General features: G+C 43.7%; 1 protein-coding gene across 1 annotated transcript; it reads left to right on the top strand.

The window, feature by feature from the left end:
• The first annotated feature begins 3,683 nt into the window (after nucleotides 1–3,683).
• On the top strand, nucleotides 3,684–24,843 carry frmpd1a (FERM and PDZ domain containing 1a). The gene is made up of 16 exons (XM_071917164.2): nucleotides 3,684–3,802; nucleotides 4,098–4,261; nucleotides 10,311–10,413; nucleotides 10,565–10,610; nucleotides 12,553–12,657; nucleotides 14,016–14,111; nucleotides 16,419–16,544; nucleotides 16,993–17,112; nucleotides 17,475–17,611; nucleotides 18,095–18,314; nucleotides 18,514–18,696; nucleotides 18,906–19,050; nucleotides 19,318–20,284; nucleotides 20,333–20,703; nucleotides 21,143–21,393; nucleotides 21,484–24,843. The coding sequence occupies exons 1-16, from the start codon at nucleotides 3,684–3,686 to the stop codon at nucleotides 24,841–24,843; spliced, it is 6,513 nt and encodes a 2,170-aa protein (XP_071773265.2).
• Nucleotides 24,844–26,026: the final 1,183 nt, after the last annotated feature.

Below are 26,026 nucleotides of genomic sequence, written 5' to 3'. Positions count from 1 at the left end.
TACTTACTGCAGTCCACCATAAAGCATCAGGCTTGCCTTGTGTCTTGTAGTTCATCAATATATTCAATTAAAGCCACTTAGGAAGGGAAACGTGATTATGGGATTTAAGCGGATTGGATCTGGAGTATTTTTTATGGAGTTTTTTTTTTTTTCAGGCATATTTGTTCATAATCCACCCCTGATAATCCACTTTAAAAAGGAAGTAACTCCTGTGGAAATCCTCGCAAGCGTTATTACGGCTAATATTCAGGGCCTCATGTTACATTATGACGTTTCTTCTACTTTAATGCGTGTGTGTGTGTGTATCTAATTGACTTTTGAGATCTCCACGCTATCTTAGGAGGGCTGGTGGATCTATTCTAACCCCAACAAAACCCTGTATGTATTTCTGCCTTGTGTCTGCGTAACCTGAGAAGCGGGAGAGAGGCGAGGGAGGCAAACGGGAAGAGAGAGAGGTGAGGGGTAGATGGGGTGGAGAGAGAGAGAGAGAGAGAGAGAGAGAGAGAGAGGGAGGGAGGGATAGCTGGCATGAGTACATGGGAGGAGAAAGAGAGAAAGGGAGAGAGAGGGAATATGCAGACAGATGGATGGATAATGTGCTTATGACTCAAGATCCCCCAGGAGACATCCCTGTCTGGCTGTGTCACTCACTATCACTAACCCCTCCTCCTCTCTCACCTTCTATCTCTCGTCCTCTCTTTCACTTTCTCTCGTTTTTCTTCCTCTCTCCTCATTCTACACGTGATTTCTACCCTTGTCAGTCACACCATACCTCCATGCATTCGCTGCCCCTCTCTCTTTCTCTCTCTTGTTCTCTCCCCCTCTCCTCTCCTCTCCTCTCCTCTCCTTACCTCTTCTCCCTCCCTCCTATTCCCTCTAATGGATGGTGCTAATGCCTATCATCAACAGCGTCCGTCTGGGGGAGCTTCCTTCCTGCAGCTGCTCGCTGTGGGAGGACACAGGGGACACGGACCCGCTGAGGTCATTCACTCATTCAGTTTTTTTTATTATTATTAATTTCACACAATATGTACATATGCACATACGTGGACAATAAGAAAACACGTGGCATTAAAAGACAAAGCAACAACAACAAACAAAAACATAGGAGGCCATAAGTCCATGTTCACTCCATCCATCCATCCATCCATCCATCCATCCATCTATCCATACATACATACGTACATACATATATACATACAGTACATCTATTCATCTATCCATACTTACATATACATCCATTTATTCATTTATTCACACATTTATTCATTTATTCTAATGCATTCACTAACTTATCCATCCATTATCTACCTGTCTCTTCATCCATCCATCCATCCATACATCACCCATCCTTTTATTCATTGATTCATTCACTTATTTATCCATCCTTTATCTGCCCATCCACCCATCCATAATTCATGTATTAATTCATTCTTTCTTTCACTGATTTATTGATTGATTGATTGTTGATTCATTCATTCATTCATCCATCCATCCATCCATGCATTCATTCATTCATTTATCCACCCTTCAGCCACCTTTTCCATCCATCATTCATAGTGAGACGGGGCTACATGAATGCACACAAAGCAGAGTATCCATTTCTCTGTCACAGTCTAGTTGATTCAGCCTTTGATGACGTGAGGAGGGTTTTAGGTTACGGCTAATGATCGAGTCTTTATCTGACCGCCTCAATCTTCAGGCTGGAATTGTGGAGGTGTGTGTATGTGAGTGTGTATGCATGAGCGTGTGTGTACGTGCAAGCATATGTGTGTGTGTGTGTGTGTGTGTCTGTGGTGAGAGAGAGACAGAGAGAGGAAGAGAGAGGGAGAGCAAATGCTCACATTACCTACTGATGGGTCGGCCTTTTGACTATACTGGTTTGCTTATGGAAGCAAAAACATAAAAGCAACTCATAATTTTGACAGTGAACAACAGTTAAAGTCACGCTGAAATTAAAGTTTTTCACCTTTTTAGCTCTTTCAAACTATCATACTTCCTGGAAAATGGAAAAGCATTATGACTTCATCGTGTACCAGGAGGCGTACAGAAAAATTCTAACCAATAAAACATTACACATTTTTGAACAACCCTACCTCTCTGCCCTTCCCATTAAATAAATCTGCATTTCTCTCCCTAATTATTATCCCATTGGTTTACACATTTGAATGGTGCCTCCCCGCATTATGTCCCGCCCCAATATCCTGTTTCAACAGGAAAGACAGCACATTAAGGAAGCAAGATGCTCTCAAAATGCAGTTTGATTGTGACTTTAAATAAACCTCTCAAATAAAAGTTGTTGTTTGTGTGAGTGGTCGTTGCCACAAAAGACACATTTATGTTTTTGGATTTGGAATGTATTTTGATGGTGACATGGTGAAATTCTTTCATGTTCTTACAAGTTATGAAATTGTATCCAATATAGGAGTCAAGACCAGCTTTTGTCAGTCTGTCTTTCTGTCTCTTGGCCTTTGTGTGTGTGTGTGTGCGTGTGTTTGTGTGTGTAAAGGGACGTGACATTACCTAGAATATTACAGGGTTCCACTAGGAACCATTAACATGCAGACTCACAGATAGGCCCACACATTAGCCTGCCTAAACCCCACAGACACCAGAGACCCTAGTCCATTACAACCAGCTCACCAACCACCAGACTGTGAAGACTCATTTATGATGACCGCCTCCCTCAGAGAAAACCCAACGGACCCATTTAAGGAGACAGGAGACACCCCCGTCATAGAAAATTAGGAATTACTGATATTGACGTTATGGTCAATAACCGATCAGGGAGCCATTTAGCTTGAACACCACATGCAAGCAACTGGCCCATGAGTCTGGCTAAGAGTCTATTAGGCCGTAGCCACAAGTGACATCATTGTTGGCCTCAGCCCACCCCTAATACCCAGAAACCCCACTGCTAGGTTTAATGTGTGTGTGTGTGTGTCTGAGTGTCTTTGAGTGTGCATAGATGTTGGTGTGTGTATGTGTGTGTGTGTCTGCTTGTTTGAATGTACGCGTATGTGTTTGTGTATGCTGTGACTATTATGCATTGCATTATTTAGACCCCGTTACACCTTGCTTTAACATGCGTCTGATGTAGCTGGATTATATTTGCACTTGGCATTAAAATGCGTCTCTGCGTTTTACACTCTGAAAAATTCAATTTCTCTTTCCCTCGTCAAAATGCAGATTGTCACACACACGTCACTTCCTCTCGTGATATTTCTGTCCTTTAAAATTAACAGTAAGCAGACAGACAGTAAACTTGTTCCCCATCCAAGGATTTTAGAATCTGAGCTGCCTGCCTCTTGCCTCCTGATTGGTGTGTGTTTCCTGGTTGGATTCATGCGGGAAAGTTTAGATTCAGTTGGAGATTCTTTGTATTTACACTTTATTGTTAATATGGCCAAATGCATCTCTCACCACCTTGGATGATCGGATCTTCACTGTATCTTGGCTGCATTTTGCACGATCCAATTACAAACCATTCACCCAGAATGCGCATTAATGCCAGATGTAAAGGAGATCTCGGATGTATACATAAACCAGTAACCAGCCATATACATCTAAGTTCCATGTCAAACATCATCAACATCCTCAAATCGATGGATTCTGGAGCCATTTAACCTCTTTTTGGGGAGACCTCTGTGTGACTGCTTTGACCTTTGCCCCCTGCCAGGTAAATGGAGGAGCGGGACAGAAGCCGCTCCCCGTCCCGCAGGACCAGCCGGGTGGAGCAGGTGGTGGGGCGATGGCTGAGACGCTCCCGAGACTTAGGCAGCAGGTCTCACTCTCTGACCAGGTACACAGCTCTCTTTTTGTCTCTGCGCCTGTCTCTTTCTCTGTCTCTCTGTCTCCCACTCTCTCAGAATTAACTGTTTCTGTCGAACAATTAATAATTGATACTATTTTTTGTAACCGGCAACTGTCTCTATCTTTCACTCTTTCTTTTTCTCTCATACATAAATATGCACTAATGCACCATACAACTGATTGAACTGTAAGAGCAGAATTATTAACAGTTAGCTTTTTTTATGATGAACTGACTTACTGGCTGGCTGACTTACTGACTGGCTGACTGCTCTTCTCTTCTCCAGAGAGAGGGTGCAGGTGGACGGGAAGACAGCGGAGTCCAGCAGCTCGGACCACAGGAATTACCCCTTCCGCTTCAACGTTCAAATCCAACGGGACTCAAACCTCAGCTCTCATGGCCTCACTCTCTCCTCCCAGACACCCATCCTGGTGCAGGACATCATCCCAGGTAGGACAGGGTTTATCAAGTGTAACCATATGCAGGGTGCCTGAGTGGTGTAGTGGACTTTGAGGATAGCAAGATTTTTTTAGAATTACTTTTCTGTACATGAAGTGCCAGATGGCAGGGTCTTGCCTCATACAGCAGAAAAAGCACAATTAGTGCCAGAGAGTTTATCCAGGAAAGTGTTTGAAAATCAAATCAGTTGCTGTGACTGACAACTTGTCATTATCTGAATTGTCCTGATGTAGTAAACTTGACAAATCTGGAACTCCAAGGTTAAAACAACAACAATTATTTGCAAATACTATTTGACCCGGGTCTGGTGGACAGGGAAACTGTCCGTGTACTGTAATGTAGCTGAGTGTATTCAAGTAGGGCTTATGCTATGCAGTCATATGCTCACTTTAATGCCTTTATTCACTGTGCTGTCTGACATTATGTGGCTTAACTTTCCTCATATATAAGCATATATTTGGCATCACTTACAGAACAATCAATATGAAATTTAAGAGGCATTCAAAAAGGTATGCAATCTTAAATTGCTACAACCACCAATGAATCCGTTTTTGACAGCTCAGCCCCTCTCTTCACCCAATCGTCCAGGACGTATGGGATCAGGTCTGACTAAACAACTACAAAGTCGATCATTTGCCTTTGGTCCAAGGAGCTCTGGTACCATGCACTCTTATGAACCTTTTTGTTTTGAAATATGGTGTTTTCTTATGGACAATCTGTGGCTAGCACACAAGGCCAACAAAAACACACCACTCAGGATTAGATCAGGGAGGTCATTCATCCCAGCCACACCCTTCCAGGTATCCCAGTCATTGCCAACATGAGCATTAAAGTCTCACAGTAAGACTATGGAGGTGTTAGGTGAAGCCTTCCACAGCACCTCACTCACTGGCTCCAAGAAGGCCGAGTATCCCCACACCCAGTCAGCACCTGTCACCCGGGACAACTTGTGAGTAGGAGAGAGACAACTCCCTACGAGGAGTTTGGATTCAGAGCTGACACTGTGTGTGGGCCTCCCACACCGGCTCAGACTCCTTCCCCCCCCAGAGAGGTTAGATTCCACATGCCGAGAGCCAGTTTGGAGGGACTACATCTCCCAGCATGCCTGGGAGTAACTTGGCATCCCCAAGGAGGAGCTGGAGGAAGTTGCTGAGTGAAAGGACTTGAGCTGCTCTGCTTGCCTATTGCGACCGTAATTCTGACCCAGCTACAAGATGGTGACTGGATGGATAATATGAATGTGCTTTGTATGAAAGTTTTTGGACCAATCATATTGGAGGACAGAATCACTTATATACATATACATACAGCAATAAATTAGTTAGTGATTATATTATTAGTTAGTGAACTTTCATCCTTTCGCCTGTTTTTATTCTATGTATATGTATACTACTTAGAGGGAGTAAGTAAGTACACATGCTTTGGTAAATGTTGCATGAAAGCTATAATACCCTTGAAGACTCGCTGTTGAGCACCCTCTCGGGTATCATGCATAGGCAGTTCTTTCAAATACAAACAAGTAATATCAGCTATCATCTGATAGCAGAGATTGATATTAATTAGGAATTTAGTTTCTATTTTCATTCATCTCAGTGTCTCAATGTCAACATCAATACATTATTGATAGAAGTATTACAATGTAAGCTCCAGCCAAGAGTTTGGCTGTATAACTTTGACGTGATAAGGCAGATAGGAACACCCTCCCACCAATTATGGCAGGAACAGTAGAGGCTGCTGTATTCCCCCTCCCCCTCCCCCTGTCCCCATTGTCCCCAGGTTCCCTCTCTCTCTTGGTACTTTTGCATGGGGAAAGTTTTGTTAGCCAGCAGTAGAAATAGCACAGCAATGCCAGCCCACTGCAGGCCCCCAGCCAGAGAACAAGACAAATTGTCTTGTAAAGATTGAAAGGTACAAGAGACATATTGACTTGTAATTTGGACTTAAGCTGGTAACCGTGCTGTTAATGTGCTCACACTGCACACATGCACCCACAGTTACACTCACAAAGAGAACTTACTGTGGCACTGATGCTGTGTTTATGTGTGTGCAGCATCCTCAGTGTAGTGAGTGGAGGAGGCAGAACAAAGGAGGAGCTTTTTCTGCTAAATCCAGCCACCAAGACACAGGGGTGCGTCGGCACCAGCAGATGGACGTAGTCACCTCCACTGTCGCTGCCTGCCACAGCACGGCACCTCCTACTGGTCAAAATGTAACACTTACAGGCAGACACTTCAAAGTCAGCAGTGTATTAGCCAAACAGTGTCAAAAGCAAATGAGACAACCAGCAGCATTGTCCTTTCGCCTGCATGATGAGAAATGTTGGGAAAAGAAAATGGTTGCTGCTTAGTGGGTTTTTTGTTCATTTATGTATGCTTGATTCAATCCATTAAATCTGGAGACAAGGAGAGAGAGAGGAGATGAATGTTTCTGAGCTTAAGGTACCTGTGGTGATTACAAGAAGAATTGCAGGAATGAGACGAATGACTGTAATGGGCGCTCATGCCACACAATTTAAGAAGGCCTTAGCTCAGAACCACAGAAGTTATTCTCCAGTGAGTGGTTGCTGTGAATGTTATCACATCTAAAGGAGAGCTGCAGTGGAACAGACGTCAACCCAGTCCCTCAGTAATTCTCCAAAAATAGAATCCTTTTTCATCACAAATCCTGAATACGGTCTACTCGCAGCTCACAGTCAACTCAAAGTTTTCTCAGTTTTGGATTTCAGCATTCTGTTAGATCTGCTTTGCTGTTTTGCCTTCCTGAATGTCATGCATAGTGAATTAGGCGTGGGTTACTCAACCAGCCTTGCTTCTGTTGAACTATATGACCATCAATGACCACGGTTTTAGGCAACTGTCCTCTTATGTTTTGCATGGTTATTATCCACACAGATTACACATTATGTCTGTAATGTCTGTGCTGCTGCATCCATCACTGTGCTAAAGCCAACAAAGTGTAGTTAATCTGAATTGAACAATTTCTATATCCGATTACAGAAATCCAGTGTATTCCAGAAAGTTCTGTAAATACTGCATTTTGGCAAATTGACAAATACTACTTCCAAAAGTATCTTGACACAATTTACAGATTTTTTTCACTCCTGCCAATACAAATTACAAAATACTCAAAAGTAATTAAATGTGTATTTTAAATATATTTAATTTAAAAGAAAAAGGCTTCCACACACTGTCTCCAATGCAAGTTTAACATTTATTGTGACAAAAAAGCTAAGCTGTCGGTCAGAGACTTTCTTCATAGCATATTTCCACACATCACAGACAGTGATTAAACCTGTGTGGAATCAATCAGGATACATTTTCATTTTAGTATCATTATTTACATTTTATCATCTCATTCATTTAGCAGTCATACAATTCACTTATTTTGAGAAAATCTACAGAATATAGTCTTGAGGATAAGTACAATAATTACATTACAGTCAATTCACAGTGGAGTAAATATATAAATTACATAGGCACAAAATAGAAGAAGAAAGAAAGACAATTAATAAGGCAGGGCGACCTGGAAAGGAGATCAGGCAAAGCCAAGTCATAAATAACAGGTCCGGCATGAACCTAGAACAACAGTCAGTAGAGGAAAAGCCAATTCATGGTCAGTCCAACGCCTCCAGCAGTACATGTTGTAGTGAATGTGCGGTAGCTTCCTATACTCAAATAAAATACTGCAGTATAGTTGTTCCCTTTGTCCTGTTTCTCCGTGTGTAACTGTACAGCAGGCCCTCGCTGCAGAGGTACTGTATGAAGATCTGTTTCCCCCTGAGGTCCTGGGGCCTAGTGCCTCTCTTTCTCCTCTCTGGCTCAAGTCTGCTCTGTCACCATCTGTTTCTGCCTGTCACACACACACACACACACACACACACACACACACACACACACAAACACGTGCACACACTGTTGCTCATATCTCCAGTGGCCCGGTAAGCCTTGGCTCAATTTTTCCTTCTCTCTCTCTCTCTCTCTCTCTCTCTCTCTCTCTCTCTCTCTCGCTGCATCCTGACTGAAATATGAATCCTTTATTTGAGAGCACACTCAGAGCAATCACTGTCACCTACATCTGTCCCTGTCCTGTTGCTGCTAAACATTATGGTTTGGTTGCAGCACCACGTGACAGCTTTGTATCACAATGAAATTATTCAGTAATCGAGGGGTGTCCTGTCTTGTACTGGAAATTTGTGGTGATGTAAAAATTCATGGTGAGGATGAGGTCGATGGTAATAAGGATAATGATGATAATGATGATGATGATGGTCATGATGATGGTCATGATGATAGGGATGATGATGGTGTGTGTGTTATCTGTGTTTACATACCACCCACAGATTACACACAGATTAAGGATAAAATTAGAACATTTGTAGAAGATTTGCATTTTTAGGATTTTAGGATTTTTGGCATTCACTGTAGGATTTCCTGAATTGTCATCTGCCAAAATTGTCTGCTCTGGAGATCTGTGGTCAGCACCACATTCTTACTTTCATTTTAGAAATCTATAACTGGCCCAATTCAGAGTTACTATTACTATTTGTTACTATTTGATGTATGCACTGAGGATTTTAATATCGGATAGACAATCCTTAAGGCAATTTAGGCTACATGAGTTACCTGGCTTTATGGGTATATAACAATTGCATGTCATCTGCATAGTAATGTAAATTGATATTGTGTTTGCGGATGATGTCACTCAGAGGGAGCAGGTAAATAGAAAACAACAAGGGGCCTAGGATCGACCCTTGGTGAACGCCACAACTGAGATGTGCCGGGCAAAGGAGACACTGCCAATCGCCACAGAAAATCGGCAAGATAAGATTTAAATGAATTGGGAACAGTACCAGTGAGCCCAACCCAATTTTCTAAGCAATTGAGCAGAATGTTGTGATCAACAGTGTCAAAGGCAGAGCTAAGGACAGAATTAGGACAGAGCAGTCACCTCTGTCAGCAGCAATGAGGAAGTTGTTTGTAACCCTGAGTAGAGCAGTCTCAGTATTGTGAGGAGCTCTGAAATGATGTTGCCATGTGATTGAAATGATGCAAGAATGGACATGTGTTTACGATCAGTTATTGTGTTTAAGGTTTTAATTTCGTCCCCCATTTCCAAACCTTCCACACATGCCCATTCTCGCATCCTTGGACATAAGTCAGTCAGGATCCGTGTATCATAACATGAATGAACATGAATATGGGCAAGCGTTGATTCACATATTCATTACCTCAAGTTCACATGTATGCATAAAAACTGACTTGCGTGGTGAGGTCAAGGTCTGAATCAGACTGTGAATCAGGCCCAAGGAAAATGAGACCCATGTAATATTTTCTGAATCTGTATCCTGGGATTAGCTTTTTTCAAGAAGGAATTTTGCCTCTTTGGAATATTTGATGTTGAGAGCTGGTGGGGGGTGGGGGGGGGGGGTGTTCCTCATTGCCGTTGGCGACAGCGGATCCCCAGGGTAGTTAATGTTTCAAGTCAACTGCTCTTGAACTCCTACGAAGGTGTATACGTTGAAAAGCAACGTTAATCGCTTAAAGTGGTTCAGTGGTTAGTGATGTAGGGTTAGGGGTTTGAGCTTCACTAGTTTGGGGTTGTACAACACGAGACAGGAAGAACAGTGAGAACAATAGGTGGTGGGAATAGTGAAAGGGCATACTTTGTTGCAGTGGAGGGAATTCAACCGGTAATTGTGCTGAAACAGAACCTTGATCTTGTACTTAATGTGACTTATGGAAGAGAATGGGAGGGTGAATCAGGGGAGTCAGTGGAAGTGAGTCAGGGAAAGTGGTGGAATACTAAATGACTGAAAACTGAGGTGGAGAAGTGTGTAGTTGTTTGATATACCCGAATGGGAAGCACAATAATTGGATCGTTGGGGATTGGATGCGACCGATTTTCCTCATATAGGCGATGGGGTTGAGATTTGGAGAACTGTGTGTAAAATGATGCATCTGTGTCAACTGGAGGTAGAATATGAATGTAGGTCAATTAAACGCCCTCAGGTATAACAACACAAGGACATTTGTGTGTCCAGGTGGTCCTGCAGATGGTCGGCTCGTCCCTGGCGACCAGCTTGTGAAGATCAATAACGTCGCTGTCGATGACCTGACCCCAGAACAAGCTGCTGAACTAATCAGGTCTACACAGACAACTACACTCACACACACACACACACATATGCACATGGATATGGATACAGACACACACAAAATACTGTATAATTGAAAGTATGTGCATCGTGTCTCTATAAATAATGACCTTACCAGCCACCCTTTCTTTCCTTTCCAGGGAGTGTCAAGACACAGTGACGATGACAGTCCTCAGAACAATGGTGGTGAGTCTACTAAACAACCATACACACCCACACTTCACAGACACACGCATATATACACACACATTTACACACAGAGACACACGGGTGGACACCTAATTGGGTGTTGGCTGGTTCAATTTCCAGCAGCACTTTGATTGAACTTGATGCATTTCTGGCATTATCTTTCCATTTGGTTGCATGTACACAGACACATAAACACACACACACACACACACACACACACAAGCATGCACATGTACACATTCACACATATAGCTACCGTAGATGTACAGTGTCTATACACATGGGATTCTAAAATGCTGTTGTCAACAAACCCATTAATCTATCGTGTCAGTGAAGCTTGGGGTCAAGCATCAATGCTAACAGACATGCTGTCATCAAGGTCTCAGTACTATATCAGTGTTAATGGTGACAACACACTACACCCCCTAACTCCCCCAGAGAGCGGGATAGACAGCCCTCCCTCTGGAGACACACTCTATCATGATTGCTCAATCTATATGCGTATATATGTGTGTACAGGCCTGTGCATGTGTGTATCTGTGTGTGTGTGTGTGTGTGTTTATGCACGTGTGTGTGTTGTATGTGAGACAGGGTCATTGCACAGGGTCGCACACCTCAATCTGTATCCATAAGGTTGACTTATGTGTTCGTGCTAAGCCGGGTTGGATGGGTAGATAAATGGTTGCTCCCATCAGCAGGGCTGCTGATGGGAGCAACATTACCATCTGATTCATAGTTCACAGCAAGGCAGCGATCCAGCTCCTCCAAGAAATCATTAAGCTTCGCCAAGGAATTATTAGCATTTCCCAGAAAATATTCAGCTCTGTCATGCTTGTTGATGGTAAGAAACCATCAGAAGAGTTCTGAACTGACACTTGTTCAAATGATTGATGGAGTAGCAGGCTTTTATGTCAATTTCACGTGGTGCTTTTAGCCAACCGACTGTAACTGGACATAGATTAATGAGCGCGGCATTGTTCTCATCTCTGTTATAAGCTACTATACTTAAGAATGCATAATGGATATCTCCTGAATGTTATCTCTTTCAGAAATCCCTTGTGAGAATCGCGAAATGGCTTATATGTGTTTGGATGTTTGTGTTTTATTAGCAGTGTCAAAACACTTTGCTATTATTCCATCAATGCATTGTGTCTAATTGAATATGAAATTACTTTGGTGGGAGGATACTATCAGGTAGATTTAAAAAAATGCAGGCACATCATAATACTCGTCTCATTCTACTTTCTATCTTCTACATTTCTGGAATCTATTTTCTAAAGAACATATCATATGCTATCCAGTACCCAGTGTGCAAATTGTGCCCTGTCTATACTTTTGATTTGGGGATTTTATTTCAAAAGAATATATCCGCTGTTATATATGCCTCCTCCTGGTCAAAGCATCCAAGTCTATTCTCAACACATTACATAGACTTAACACATACTGTATAATATCAGCATTGGACTGTTGGTTGAATAGATACATATTTTTTTATGGTTTGTTCATTTGAAACATTTTATTATATCTTACAAATCACATTTAGCATTTGCGTCTGGACTGATATTTGAGTTGGGTCGCCATTGACAACATGTAACGAAATAAGGGACAATAATAGAAAATGACAAATTGATTATAACTTTGCACGCTTTATTCTACATCCCAGTGTGCTGAAAATTTATGAAAATTAGGTTAAAATTCTCACTCAATAAGTGTGTTTGGTTGAGTTGACGTATCCCTGCTTGTTTGCGGTGGGAAGCAGAAAGCACAAACTACAGTGATGATATATCATTTCAGAAGGAATATCTATCCATTTTCCTCCAATGTACAACTTTACGTTCCATTTAAAATATACCTGTATATCTCTATTATTCAGTATAGATACAATTATCAATTTATTATGACAATCTGTCTCTTAATTTCCTGCCTTGTCCTCCCCCAGGGCCCAAAGTCGTCTTTCATCACGCCAGAGAAGAGGGCCAAGCTCAAGTCCAACCCTGTTAAAGTCCGCTTCGCTGAGGAAGTGGAAGTCAATGGACACTCTCAGGTGAGTGTGAGAACATATTATGCAGTTCATATATACTGTAACCCTTAACGCTAGAAAGGCCAAGCTGTCATCAGTTGACTGCTGTTTCGAATTTCAGTATTGAAATATCTCAGCTTTCAAAATGTTCCTCTGTGACTCTTCCAGGACCCTCTTTCTGTGCAAAACAGTGTTGTTAAATCATGCAAAGAAATAATAGAATAGTTATAATTATGTTTACCCTCTTCAGTGACGGCTTGTTGGCCTTGGCTAAAAACATTAGCATCGGTCAGTAATTACTTTTTTGATGGGCTGGAAATTCTCCTGAAAAAGGGTTTTTAAAAATCTGAACTATTACTGAAATGTAGTCACACATTGGATGTTTCATACAGCAAATTGTGCTTTAATCTGGGCTTTATATATCACCATATGTAGCTTTGTAATATGACCAGGTGATGGTTTATAATTGCTCAGCATTCTCCCATATGTATAGTTTCCCTTTCGGAAGTCCAGCTCTTTTTGGTTTAGAGTTCCCATCCTGCCAACGGACGTCAAAGTAGCTGGATAAGGAAAACCACAGAGGCTGGAGTGCCCATTACTAATCACAGACAGAGAAAGCAGGGATCGATATCCGCCTCATCCTCCAATCCTAATGTCTGTGACTACAGGACAGTAAGCATAAGATTAGGGAGAGGGGAGCGAGAGAGAGAGAGAGGGAGAGAGAGAGAGAGAGAGAGAGCGAGAGAGAGAGAGAGAGAGAGGGAGCTGCTGTGTTACCCATTTCTAAAAGGGACAGAGAGAGAGAGAAATGGAAGAGGGGAAGGTGACAAGGAAGGGCTTATCTGAAATTTGAATGCTCCATTTGCACTTCAAAATGTATAGACATCAATGTTGCATTACATGACAACGTCAATACAGCAAAACACTTTCTAAAATCATAAGAGAGAAGGGATGGGGGAATGACAACAGTGAGCAAGCTTGGCAGACAGAGAGAGACTGGCAGAAGAAAGACAAACAGGGAGGAGGAGGAGAAGAGATGAAGCAACGAGATGCTCTGTGAGAAGAATCTATCTATCTATCTCTATCTATCATTTTTTTGGGAGGGGAGGCCACTTTTTGTGGAGTATACTTTTGTGTGTGTGAAAGCAGCAGTGCTTGTGTGTCCAAGACAAATATTATGTCTCTCTCTCTCTCTCTCTCTCTCACACACACACACACACACACATAGACACATCTCTCTTTATTTTTCTTGGTTTTATTTTCTATCTTTCTCTATCAGGCAGTCTGTTACAGTTCTAACTCATTTGAACCAGCAGGTTTTATAATGCTCATATTTTCATCCAACACTTCCCTTGACCCCTGACCCCTTGTGTGGTTTCCAGGGCAACTCGCTGCTCTTCCTGCCTAACGTTCTGAAGGTGTATCTGGAGAACGGGCAGACCAAGGCCTTCAAGTTTGAACCCAGCACCACGGTCAAGGTACCGGGCACAGTCTACTGTATTACCATCCATTCCAATTTATTACCCACTTTGTTGTCAGTTCTCATTCTTACACTGTACTATACGGACACTTTCAATTGATTTATGTTGTTTGTCCCTGATATGCTTACACATTTTATTTAGAGAAATCATCTTACCGCACTGGCAGATAATTTTACCGGTTTCAACAAATTTGACTTTTTTTCAAGATAATGTAACTTGTTTCAGGACATTTACTTTTACTTGGTAAAAGTGAAATAGTCTTGGAGAAAGTTTCTTGTTTCAAGATTTTCTCCATTGTTATACGATGATTTCTTTAAAGAAGTCATATTAGCATGAATCAAGTGAAATTTAATGAAACCAGCAAGATGTGAGTTAAGAGTGAGATAATTTGGCAAAAAATATCATGAAATAAGCTTAATAGGTCTGGAAACAAGTTAAAATCACTTGACAGCTTGCCATTTTTTGCAGTGAAACGGAATCATCTTCAGTTGAACCTCCCTAATGCACAGCCTGAAGCCAGTTTTCAGCCTCACTTCTTTGTTTTCACAGCTTTTCTGTTTAGTGTAGTTTGTTTCTGACACATTGGTGGCATTTTTGGGCGTGTCAGTTAAGTCAAAGAGCCTGCAGTCAGCTCCATCAACCAGAACTAATGTAACACTGGTGTCAAGCCGGTAGTCAGCTCGGTAAATCAATAGTTCAAGTAATATATTACAGTTTTTTACGATCGCTAGCAAGCATTTTTCAATACTTATAATACTTTTTCTAAACTCTTCACACACCAACTCACCTATAACACACAGTTGGCAAAACAGTTAATTTTATGCTCAAAATCACATATTGTAAACTAAACACCAACACTAATTTTCAAAATGCATGAATACTTTGTCAAAATACACTAAATCAAATAATTCTTTCAAAACACTAGCACATGTTTTCTTCCAACAGGAACATTTAGTCAATTACAGCACAATGACATACAAAATACTAACAGCAGATGGTATTACAGAAAATGCATTACTTTACATGTGTCAGTTTTACCCTTATACAATTGACAGTATATTGATAGTCAATTGTTTTTCGTACTGCAGTTTCTTTTGAAGTCACTCTACATTTTTCTTTTGTTGAGTGTAGTAAATGTACGCATTTTTTCTTCTTTTTTGCAAACATTCTATATCAAAAGTGAATGACTCATCTTTACTTTATAGAATGTACAGTATATGAAAAAGGAATAAGTGACAGAATTGCTATAGTAAAGGCATAGGAATAATAGGAAATAGGAAATTACTGCAAGAGATCAACAAAAATCTGCAATATAGCTGCTGGTTACAGTTGTGTAAAAATAAAATATACAAACAGAAAAAGGCACTGAAGAAAAAAAAAGAAAAATACACAGTCCTTTTCTAATCTACCCGGTCTTCTGCATTTGGCCACATGTTCTCGTCCACATCACTCCTTATATTTTCTCTGGCTATGCACCTTGAGAAGTATCGTTTGGCGTGCCTTATCCACCCCTGGCAGTGTTCAGCTGTGATGGGTCTATTTGCATAACTTCAATCAGCTGTTTCTCAATAGCAATAAAAAAATATAGGACATATATTTGTGTTTCAATATATAATATACAATATATATATATATATACAATGTGAACTGCTGTTCACTTCAACTTTAGCCTATAAGTTAGGTTTAGAACATGAGGTTATCTGTTCTGACATACAGTGTGCAAGCATTTGTAAATTTGGCAGTAAAAATCCATAGTTTTGGTCTTGGTTGAGCTTGTGTGTAAAAGAAATTCAAGAGTTTTTAAAATGTGTTCACTGAATGCATTTTGTGTCAAAGGAACAAGAAATGTGTTAACGGTATGGCCCGCAACAGACCGATGTTGTGCTAACTGTGTTAAGAGTTATGATAATGTGACTACAGAACTGATAAAAGGTTGCTAGCAATCGTAAAAAACTGTAACACGAGAGTCAATCTCGATTAAGCTGGCTTGGTCCAAGATGGAAGCATGCCAGCAAAAACTAGTGATTCATCTCAACTGAGCAATTTTGAAGATCATTTAACTGGGACAATGACACATAAAAACCCCAAGTCAAATCAAATCTATATAGTCTAAATTTTAGATTTATAGCTCTGTCTTCCAGCTTTTTCTGGCATTAGATTTCCATTAGTGTATATTGGGTCTGACTACTATCTGAACATTCCTTTGCTTCATTGACACTTTGCCTCCAACCCTCCCTGAGCAAATATGTTTTTGGGGTTTACAATTATTGTGTCTTTCAAGATATAATTTTGTTTGTGTGTCAGGACATTGTGATGACGCTGAAAGAGAAGCTCTCTCTGTGCCGTATTGAACACTTCTCCTTGGTGTTGGAGCAGCAGCACAGCATTACCAAACTACTGCTGCTGCACGATGAGGAGAGGATACAACAGGTATACACACACACACACACACACACACACACCTACATGCTTACTTGTACACAGACACACATACATACACACATACCTGCACACCTTGCATGCAGATAAACACATTTGTACACTGCATGTGCAAAACATTAGGGCAATCTCTCTGATTTGACTTGCACCCTCTTTTGCACAATCCATGTCTCGATTCTATTAAGGCTTAATAATCCTTCTTTTTGACCTGTCTCCTCAAATTGATCTGCATCTGCTTCATGATTGAAGTGGGTGTAATCTGTGACATTTTAAAAGGACGATAGCTTTCACCTGCATTCACGTAATCAGTCTATTTCATGTAAAGTGCAAGTGTTCAAATGGGTTTGTGCAGTGGGTGTACAGAGATACACGTGTCCCTTCTTCTCTTTGTGTGTGTGTGTGTGTGTGTGTGTGTGCGTGTGTGTGTGTGTGTGTCCAGGTGGTCCAGAAGAAAGAGGCCCATGACTACAGGTGTCTGTTCCGTGTCTGCTTCATGCCCAAAAACCCTCAGGACCTGCTGCTGGAGGACCCCACTGCCTTTGAGTATCTCTACCTGCAGGTATAGCTTGTTGTTCTTCTGATCCATAGAGAAACACACCAGTCATCCGGGAATCTGCAGGTTACAGCTAAATCACAAGCAATGCCAGCAGTCTCTTACCACCTGTTAGCATTAAAAGTGATTAATTACTGTTTTAATTTTAGTATGCTACGTACTTGGATTCATGTCATATTACAGGGACACTTCAATACATAGTCACACTAATACAAATACAGATAACTTGCTAGTGTTCCTTGACTTGAGTAAAACATTTCAGTATTCTGTCTACCTCTGTTGTTTGTATGGTGCAATCACTGATTTTGTGTGTGTGTTTGTGTGCGTTCGTGCATGTGTGTGTGTGTGTGTGTGTGTTTGTGTGTTAGGGGGTGAATGATGTGCTGCAGGAGCGCTTTGCGGTGGAGATGAGGTGTAACACCGCCCTGCGTCTGGCTGCCCTGCACATCCAGGAGAGGTTGGCCAGCTGTGGACAGTCACCAAAGACCAACCTGAAGATGATCACGTGAGACACACACACACACACACACATTTTAAATACATCCACTAAACTGAATTATAATCCACGCAGAATCCCAATATTCCAGAGGTGCAAATGTGCAAGGACATTTAAGGAGAAAGCTCCATCATATGGCCCGACTACAGACACTAAACTGAATTCTGCTTTTTGTTTTGCCCTTTTTTTAATTGGGATGAAATCTGTAGCTACTATTTAACCCAGGACTGACATCCATAGGGGCCTTCTGTTTTCTCTCTCTCACCACTCCCTGAGCACTCCATCTTCCTTTAGCTGTTATTTATTTATACTTGTACACCGCATGCAGAAGATGTATGTGTTTACCTTACACACACATATACACACACACTCGCATGCACAGGTAAGCTTGCACCTTTTAACCTATATTTATCCAGGGAAGATTTCCTGAGCGTGTGTACTCTTTTTCACCAATGCACACTCGCTCAAACTGTGTTTTTGTGCTTGTTCCAGGAAGACTTGGGGCATAGAGAATTTTGTGTCATCCACCTTGCTGAGGAACATGCGAGAGAAAGATCTGAGGAAGGCCATTGGCTACCACATGAAGAAGAGCCAATCACAGCAGGATCCCAAGCAGAAGAGCATGTCAGTGAATCAGGCACGGACAAACTACCTGGAGGAGCTGAGCGAACTGAAGTCATTTGGAGGGAAGTCCTTCAGTGCCACCATGATGGTAGGGTTGTTGTGTGTGTGTGTGTGTGTGTGTGTGTGTGTTGAAGAGAGAGAGAGAGAGTGATACTGATTAATTTTTCTCTCCAGATGAAGTTGACTGAAGTTATCGTCATCAACCTCCTTCTCTTTCTCTGCTTTATCTTCCTCCTTTCGCTCTCTCCTGTCACCCGCCCCTCCGCTGCACCCCGCCCACCCTTCAGCTCCAGGACAGGGAGTCGATGGTGACCCTGTTGGTGGGGGCGCGTTACGGGGTGAGCCAGGTGGTCAACCACAAGCTGAGCATCATGACCATGCTCACAGAGTTCACCAGCATCACACGCATCGAGCTGCTGCCTGAATCAGACCGGGTCAGCCTGGTCAAAATATACCTGCAGGACATCAAGGTAGGAGCAGGAATATACACACACACACACACACACACACACACATAACTCACAACTCACATGTATTCAGACTTAAACATGAAAAGCAAGACTGCATTTTTTCCCAATATTATGTCCCTTTTGGTTACAACAAGATTACATTAAGTATTTGTCCACTACTAAGACAGTCTTTCCATTTTCTTTTTTTTCATCTCTTCTCTCCTACCAAGCCCATCACATTACTATTGGAGTCAGTGGCAGCCAAGGATATGTCCTGTCTAATAGCAGGTTACTGTCGTGTGTTTGTTGAACCCAACCTCAACATTTTCCCCTGGACAAACGACTCCAAGAAGCACAGAGTCTCTGCTGAGGAAGGTGTGGAGAAAAAAAAAAAATACACACACACACACACACAAATGCACGACCATAAATCAGATGCTCACATGCATACACTCTCACACCAATAAGCTTTGGCCGTTTTTGCAAGCTAGAAATGCAACAAAAAGCTTTTTTCAGTGCTCAGGACAACTCATAAGAATTCTAAATTTATCTATAACAATTGTTTCATTTCTTGCTGTCATGTTCTCATGTGTGTGTCTGCGTGCGTGTGCATGTTTTGTGCATGTATGTGTATGTCCATAGGTTATGTGTCACGGTGTGGCAGCGATTCAGACTCCTCGGACCTGGACATGGACCCACTGGTCACCATGGTGTCTCGAGATGACAAGCCCCGCCCCCGTATCAGATCCTCATCAGACCCAGAGGGAAGAAAAAGGAAAGACAGAGACAGGAAGAGAATCAAAGATGGCAAAGAAAACGGAGATAAACCTCGGGGGGGTGCGAAAGAAAAGGAAGAGAAGGATGCTGACACCGAGAAAGAAAAGTCTCTGCCGGCTAAGAATAGACAGGACAAGGAAGAAGATGGAGAGCGCAAGGAGAAAGCAGAGGAGGGAGAACAGGGAACTGGAGAAATACAGATCGAGATAACAGCCATTGACTCAGGTGAAGGAGAGGAAAATGCGGGGACAAAAAAGGAGGGAGGAGAGGGCGAGGAGGGAGGTGGAGAAGGGGTGCAAGCAGCAGAGGAGCAGCCGTCTGTATCGGAGGCATCAGATTCATGTCATGTTCATACCAGCCCTTCCAGCGACTCCCTCGATGCCCTGGAGGAAGATGACCTAATTTCCTGTTCCTCTTCCTCCATCCATTCTCGCCTTCATCCTGACGCTCACCTTCATCCCTCATTGCTTCATCCTTACCCTCAAGCCCACCCCCACCCCCACCTCCTCACCCCTCCTCCCGCTCATTCCCACCCCTTTGTCCACCTCACGGTTGACCCCGAAACCCTCGACAGACAAGGAGGAGGGGAGGGAGGAGCGGGGTGCAGGAGGTCAGGCGATGGAGCCGACCCCCACCTCCTTCCTCACGCTGGGAGCTTTGACGACATGGAAAAATGTTCGGTCAACCCCTGTTCCAACGACAGCTCCCTGTGTTTCGCCGAGCTCTCCCGCCTCGTGGACTACCTGCCCAGCCCCCCAGAGGCCAGCGAGGAAGAGGACGACGAAGAGGAGGAACTGAGGAGGAGGAGGAGGGTGTTGAAAGAGATGGATGAGTCGGTGAGGCGAGCGGGTGAAGGAGGTGGAGCGGGCGGGGAGGATAGCTTCACACAGCATCTATTTTCCCCTTCCCCATCCTCCGCTTCCTCCCGCATGGAATTTGTGTTCAACTTCGACCAGAGCGACGCGCGCTGCTACTACAAACTCTGCACCAACGTCACCCCCGACAGCGCTCGCAGCCTTCCCCGCCCCCTACCTCAGGCTGAAGGAGAAGAGGAAGAGGGGAAGGAGGGGGAGGGGGAGGGGGAGGAGGGGGAGGTGGAGGGAAATCGGGCCAAGGCTGTGGACCTGGAGCCTATCCCCATCCTTCATCCACCGCCTGGCTTTGGAGACAGCAGTTCGGACGAGGAGTTCTTTGATGCCAGAGATCGCTTCGCCTCACCTGAAGACCCAACCTCAGGGGCTCTGCCTAGAGGTGATTTAGTTTTCATTGTGAGACTGTCTTTGAGCCTCTGGTTCATATGATATATATGCTGTTTGGGTCAATCTTCATGTCCAAAAATGATGTCCAAGAGTATTTGTTATTCACACACTTTTCGTTTTTAGCACTATCTCGCACATCTTATCCAAAGTATTATGAGACAAACAAACTAGTTTATGAAATCATAAAAACTAGCTCAACAAATACATGCTCATACAAACTAGTAGTTAATAGTTCAGTGAGTTAATGTGCATACTATTCGTTCACAATATTGAGAGTTTGAGTCACCTCGTCTCTCTACTATTTTTCCCATTTCTCTGTGCTGTGCCATAAATATCGGAGAAATGCTTTAATTTCTTTGAAAAAGATTTTGATAATCACTTCATGTTTAAGACGTAGGTCTGGCTGAGCCATTTTCTTTACTATTTTACAGATCTTTCCACAGAGATGAAACTGGACTTCCTAAGCACACTCAGCCTCAGTGACATCGGAATCTCTGTGACAGAAGTAGAAGGGGAAGGAAAAGAAGAGGAGGACATGAAAAGAGGAGAAGAGGAAGGAGGAGGGAGAGAAACATTGTTCCAGCTCAGGAAGAGATCCCGTAAGCGGCGTTCCTTCATGGAGACAGATTTTACCTCCAGGGTGTCATACCCAGAACCAGATATAGATTCAAACCAGGACCTGGTCTCACAGAGGCTTCATAAGAACCTCTTGGCACAAACCGCTGAGGGCCAGATGCTGAGTTCAGATCCAGAACCTTCCGAACAAACCCAGAACCCCTGTCCTACTGTCTCCTCCCTGACTCACTCTGAGGGGGAACCGGCCCAGCTCGAGTCGAAACCCATCCTGTCCAAACCCCGCCCCCATGGTCCTGCGTCTCAGGACCAGAACAGAGACTCAGCGGCCCCCTCCAGGGCCAAGAAGCAAGAAATGGAAATGGAACCTGATTCTATGGAATCCAAATCGGTCACAGATCTGGTGATGGCGGTCTCTCCTTCCATCACCGTTGTCCGCTGCCGGGTGGAGCCAGACGGGAAGGAGAGTGCTGACCGAAGGGGAGACGGAAAGGAGGAAGGGGAGGGACAGGAGGAGATAGGAGAGAGGGAGGGAGAAAAAGAGGATCTAACAGGTGTGTCAGGGAATGGGCCGTTCACCAGTCATATGTTTTTGCCCGAGATCATTGAAGAGGAAGATAAGGGTGAGGAAACGGGAGAGGAGGGGGAGGAGGGAGTGAAGGGGCACTCGTCCAGTTCAAAGAGACCGCTCATAGGTGCTGAAAGGCAGCCAGAAGCCAGCACATCGCCTACATGTTTGATAGATGTGAATGCCAATGGTAGTAATGCCCTTCCCAGATCCCAACTGAGTACCCTAGAGCAAAATTCATATGGAGAGGATTATATGTTAGTTGAAGATGGTGAAGATGACAATTTAAAGCCCCCTTCACACTCACCACCACCCCCTCCACCCACCACCCCTCTACCTCCGCTACCAGTTCTTTACAAATCCCACAGTGACTACTCAGTGACGGGAGAAGGGGGCAGCGAAGACATGGAAACCTCAACCAAAATGTCCTTTTCTAACCCTGATGAAAGTGCTGAAGCCCACAGTCCAGAGCTGACAATTAGTAAGCATAACTACACTAACAAAGCGCAAATGGGTTTTGAAGTCCAAACCAATGTTAATGAGGATGAAACTTTTATTGTTAGTTCTACCAGGACAAGTATCGATGAAGTTACTGACAGCACCAATTCAGACAATGTTTTTGATGATGATGAAGTGAGTAATTCTTTAAATTCTGGTTTGAGTGATGAGAGAGCTGTAGAAAGCAATGATTCTACCACAGTTACAAATAGCATCGGCACTAATGCATCCACAGAAGGTAATGTTGAGACCCAAACTAGTAGTCAATCTCTTACCACCACAAACATTGAAGCTCATACCAGCTCGCATTCTGGTACAAGAATTAATTCTATTAATTCTGATTATGCTCGTGCTATTAACTCTATCACAGCAAAGCTTGGAGCTGCAACAAGTGTTACATCGCCTACATTTAATTCTGGTGTTACAGTGAATAAAGAGGCTACAAGTGAAATTGCTTCATGCTCAAGTCAAAATGTACATAAACCCAAGAGTGATTCCACCTTGCCAAGTGTTGAAGCTAGCTCTAAGATTAGCTCAGCTAAGGTTCATGTTGAAGCTACACCTAAAGACAGTTTTCCTTCTCCTGGCATTAGCTTAGTAAAGGCAAACATGGCCACAATCCATGATCTCTCCAAAGAGCCTCCTTCTCCAACTCACTTCCTGTTCCAGACCTGCTCCCCTAGCATCATGGGCCGCTTATCAGCCTCCACACTTAGGGGGAAGATTCAAAGGCTGCCCTTCTATTTATCTCACTCCCAGGAAACCCTCAACCAAGTTGGGCTGGGGAATGTAGCCCAGAGCCCCTCTCAGGACATCAGTAGGGATGACACCGAGATCACCATCAAAATAACAGACGTTCATGATGTCACAAAAACAATGGACTTGGAAATTATCACAGCTACAGAAGCAGTGGACTCAGACGATTCTGATGCAACAGTTACAGGATCAGAGGTGGATGGTGAGTTTGTCGTGGAAACAACCTCAGCTGAGATTACTCGCTCTACAGTGTCAGAAGTGAAGGAGGTGAGGGAGAGGGTGGCGATGGTCTATGAAAGCCCACCATTGCCTGTCCAGACTGAGCCCAAACCAGAACCCCAACCTCAGCCTCTGTCTGCTGGACCTTTCAAAGACACACCAGGACCAATAGTAGAGCCTCCAGGCTCCATATTGGGCAAACTAGACCTCCAAAGAGATACTTCAGGCCCAAAGATGGATACTCCTGGCCCTATAAAAAAGGCACCAGAATCAGAGATGAAAGTCACAAACCCAAGAACAGAAATTCCAGGTCATAAAATTGACAATCTATCACCTTCCATCCCCCCTCCAATAGTGGTGACCACACAGAATCTAAATGGGCCAGGACTCTCTTTTCACAGTCAGTCAGACAAAGTAAGAAGGACCAGTAGTGACAGGCCCTTGATGGGCCTTTGTAGGCCTACAGGAGAGAAGTCAGACTCATTGAAAGCACTTTCTTCACGGTGTGGGGTGTTTACTATCTGTGAGGATCCGTCACAGACAAAGACCCCAGTCCAGATGGGGTCTACTGCACCCTTGAAGCCTGATTTTGGCTGCAGTTCTGTGCTGGCATCTGGCTGTGAGTCAGTTGTGGAAGGGGTGCAGATACCACTGGATGCTTGTGGTTGCCCAATGGTCTATACCAACTGCTTCAGCGGGGGGGACAGCTTCGATGACGAGCTGACAGTCTATGAGTTCTCTTGCCGCACGCAGAGCAGCGGTGTGACCCAAACTTCTGGGGCAGGTCTTCCTCTCATGACCACTCCCCCTGTTCCCTCTTTTCTCTCCACCTCTCCTCCATCCTTTCCCTCCTCCTCCCTCTCTCCCTCCTTTCCACGCTCCGTCCTTTTTTCCTCTTCTGCCTCCGAGCTCAGCCCTCTCCTCTCACCACTGTCCGACGCCTCTGACTGTTTTCTGTCTCAAACGCACAAGGCCACCATCAGTCGGCTGGGCCAGCAGCGCTACCCAGAACCCCCCGCAGGTTTCCAAATACTCCGCGGTGACGTGGACCAACTCCTCTCCATCCTGGAAGGTGGAGGAGCTGACCGGTCAGTGGGATGTCGCGGAGGCCGCCATCCCAGGGACACCTGCCCCGCCCACTTTACAGAGAACAAGCGGGCTCTCCACATAGAGGCACGGCGGCTAATGGCAGGCTGCCAGAAAGTGGTGGGGGTGGGGCAGAGCCCAGAGGAAATGCTCCTCTCCCTGGCCGACAGCTTCCGGACCCTGGTGGAGTTGGCCGGGGTTTGCCTCTGGTTCTCTGGCTGTGACCGGTGCGACCGAAGGAATGCAGAGGCGGTTACCGGTCTGGCAGATGTGGCGCGGTCGTTCAGGGACTTCTGTCTGGCAGCCGAGCGTGCCAGTGGCAAGCGGAGCTGCCAGGACCTGAGCACCAAGCTGCTAGCCAAACAGTGCACGGCGCTCACCGCCTCCGTCTTCTGCCTCACTCAGCTGTTCCGCACCCTCACCGCACTATGAGTGGAACACAACCTCTAAAGGTTTTAAAATGAGCCTCCAGCAACCTCTGGTCTCTAACCCTAGATACATGGGGTCGCCAGTGAGCCAACAGCTGCTGTAGATGTGGGCAGAGTGCGACCTGGGACAGCTGACATGTTAGAAGGGGCAGTAAACAGTGAGGTGAGGTTACCTAGGAGACACACTAGTGCGACAGAGCTCCATGATAGCTCACATGATCACAAGAACTCACTAGAGGGAGGTTCCAATACCCTTTTGTGAAGTTAAAATTAACTTAGCTGGGTATAGATTGGTGAGGTGCATGTGGTTACCGACTGTATGCTGTGCACGTACTGTAGCCCACAAACCAAACATTCAATCAGCCAAACACTGGACTGTAGACTGAAACAACATTGCAAGCTGCAAAAGAAGGAGAACCTGCCTGCATTCCAGTATTGAGGAATTGATGTACTTGAATGTATTCTATGTTATTTATTATGTTTAATTAATTTATCATTTCTCTGATGTTATCGGATGATTAATGAGTTACTGCAGTGTATTCACGTGCAAGCAAGGAATGTAAAGACGGGCGAAAGAATTTTGGGAATGTTTACCGGCATAGTTTTAGACTGAGGAGTAGCGGTGTAGATGAGAGTAGCCGACCCTACAGACACACACACACACACACACACACACACACACACACACACACACACACACACAGTGAGTCAGCACTGGATTCATCCAGTTTATGTATAGGCCTTTGGTTTGACTTAAATTTTTGTTTCCACTTCTGATCTTCTGATAGGAGACACTCCTGTTTACTGATGCTTTCATCTTTCTCATACATCTCATCATTCGCCAGGCTATCAGCGAGGAGTTCTCTGAATGTTATTAATCGTTTACAAAACCAAAAAAGAGAGTGAGGATTGATTGACTTGATCAGATCAAGTCAGACTTTTTTCGTATTTCTGTTTCACACCAGTAAGTATGGACTGAAGAATACAGATGAAGTGTGATTTGATTTGATCTGATAATGTAGTATAAGGATTATGGAAGCCTAAAGCTGTGTTTGTCATTTTATAAATCTAGTAGCAGAATGCTGATGTATGCGCATTGTATGACTTTTCAAAACAACAGTTAAGGTTGGGGTGAGGTACAGTCCTTCTCACGTTAAATTTGTTGTCATTTTTGCACAGACATTTGA

Source organism: Centroberyx gerrardi, chromosome 3 (genome assembly GCF_048128805.1).
Source record: "Centroberyx gerrardi isolate f3 chromosome 3, fCenGer3.hap1.cur.20231027, whole genome shotgun sequence".
Taxonomy (NCBI): Eukaryota; Metazoa; Chordata; class Actinopteri; order Beryciformes; family Berycidae; genus Centroberyx; species Centroberyx gerrardi.
The sequence above is the reverse complement of the archived record's forward strand: the minus strand, read 5'-3'. Positions and strand labels throughout refer to the sequence as shown.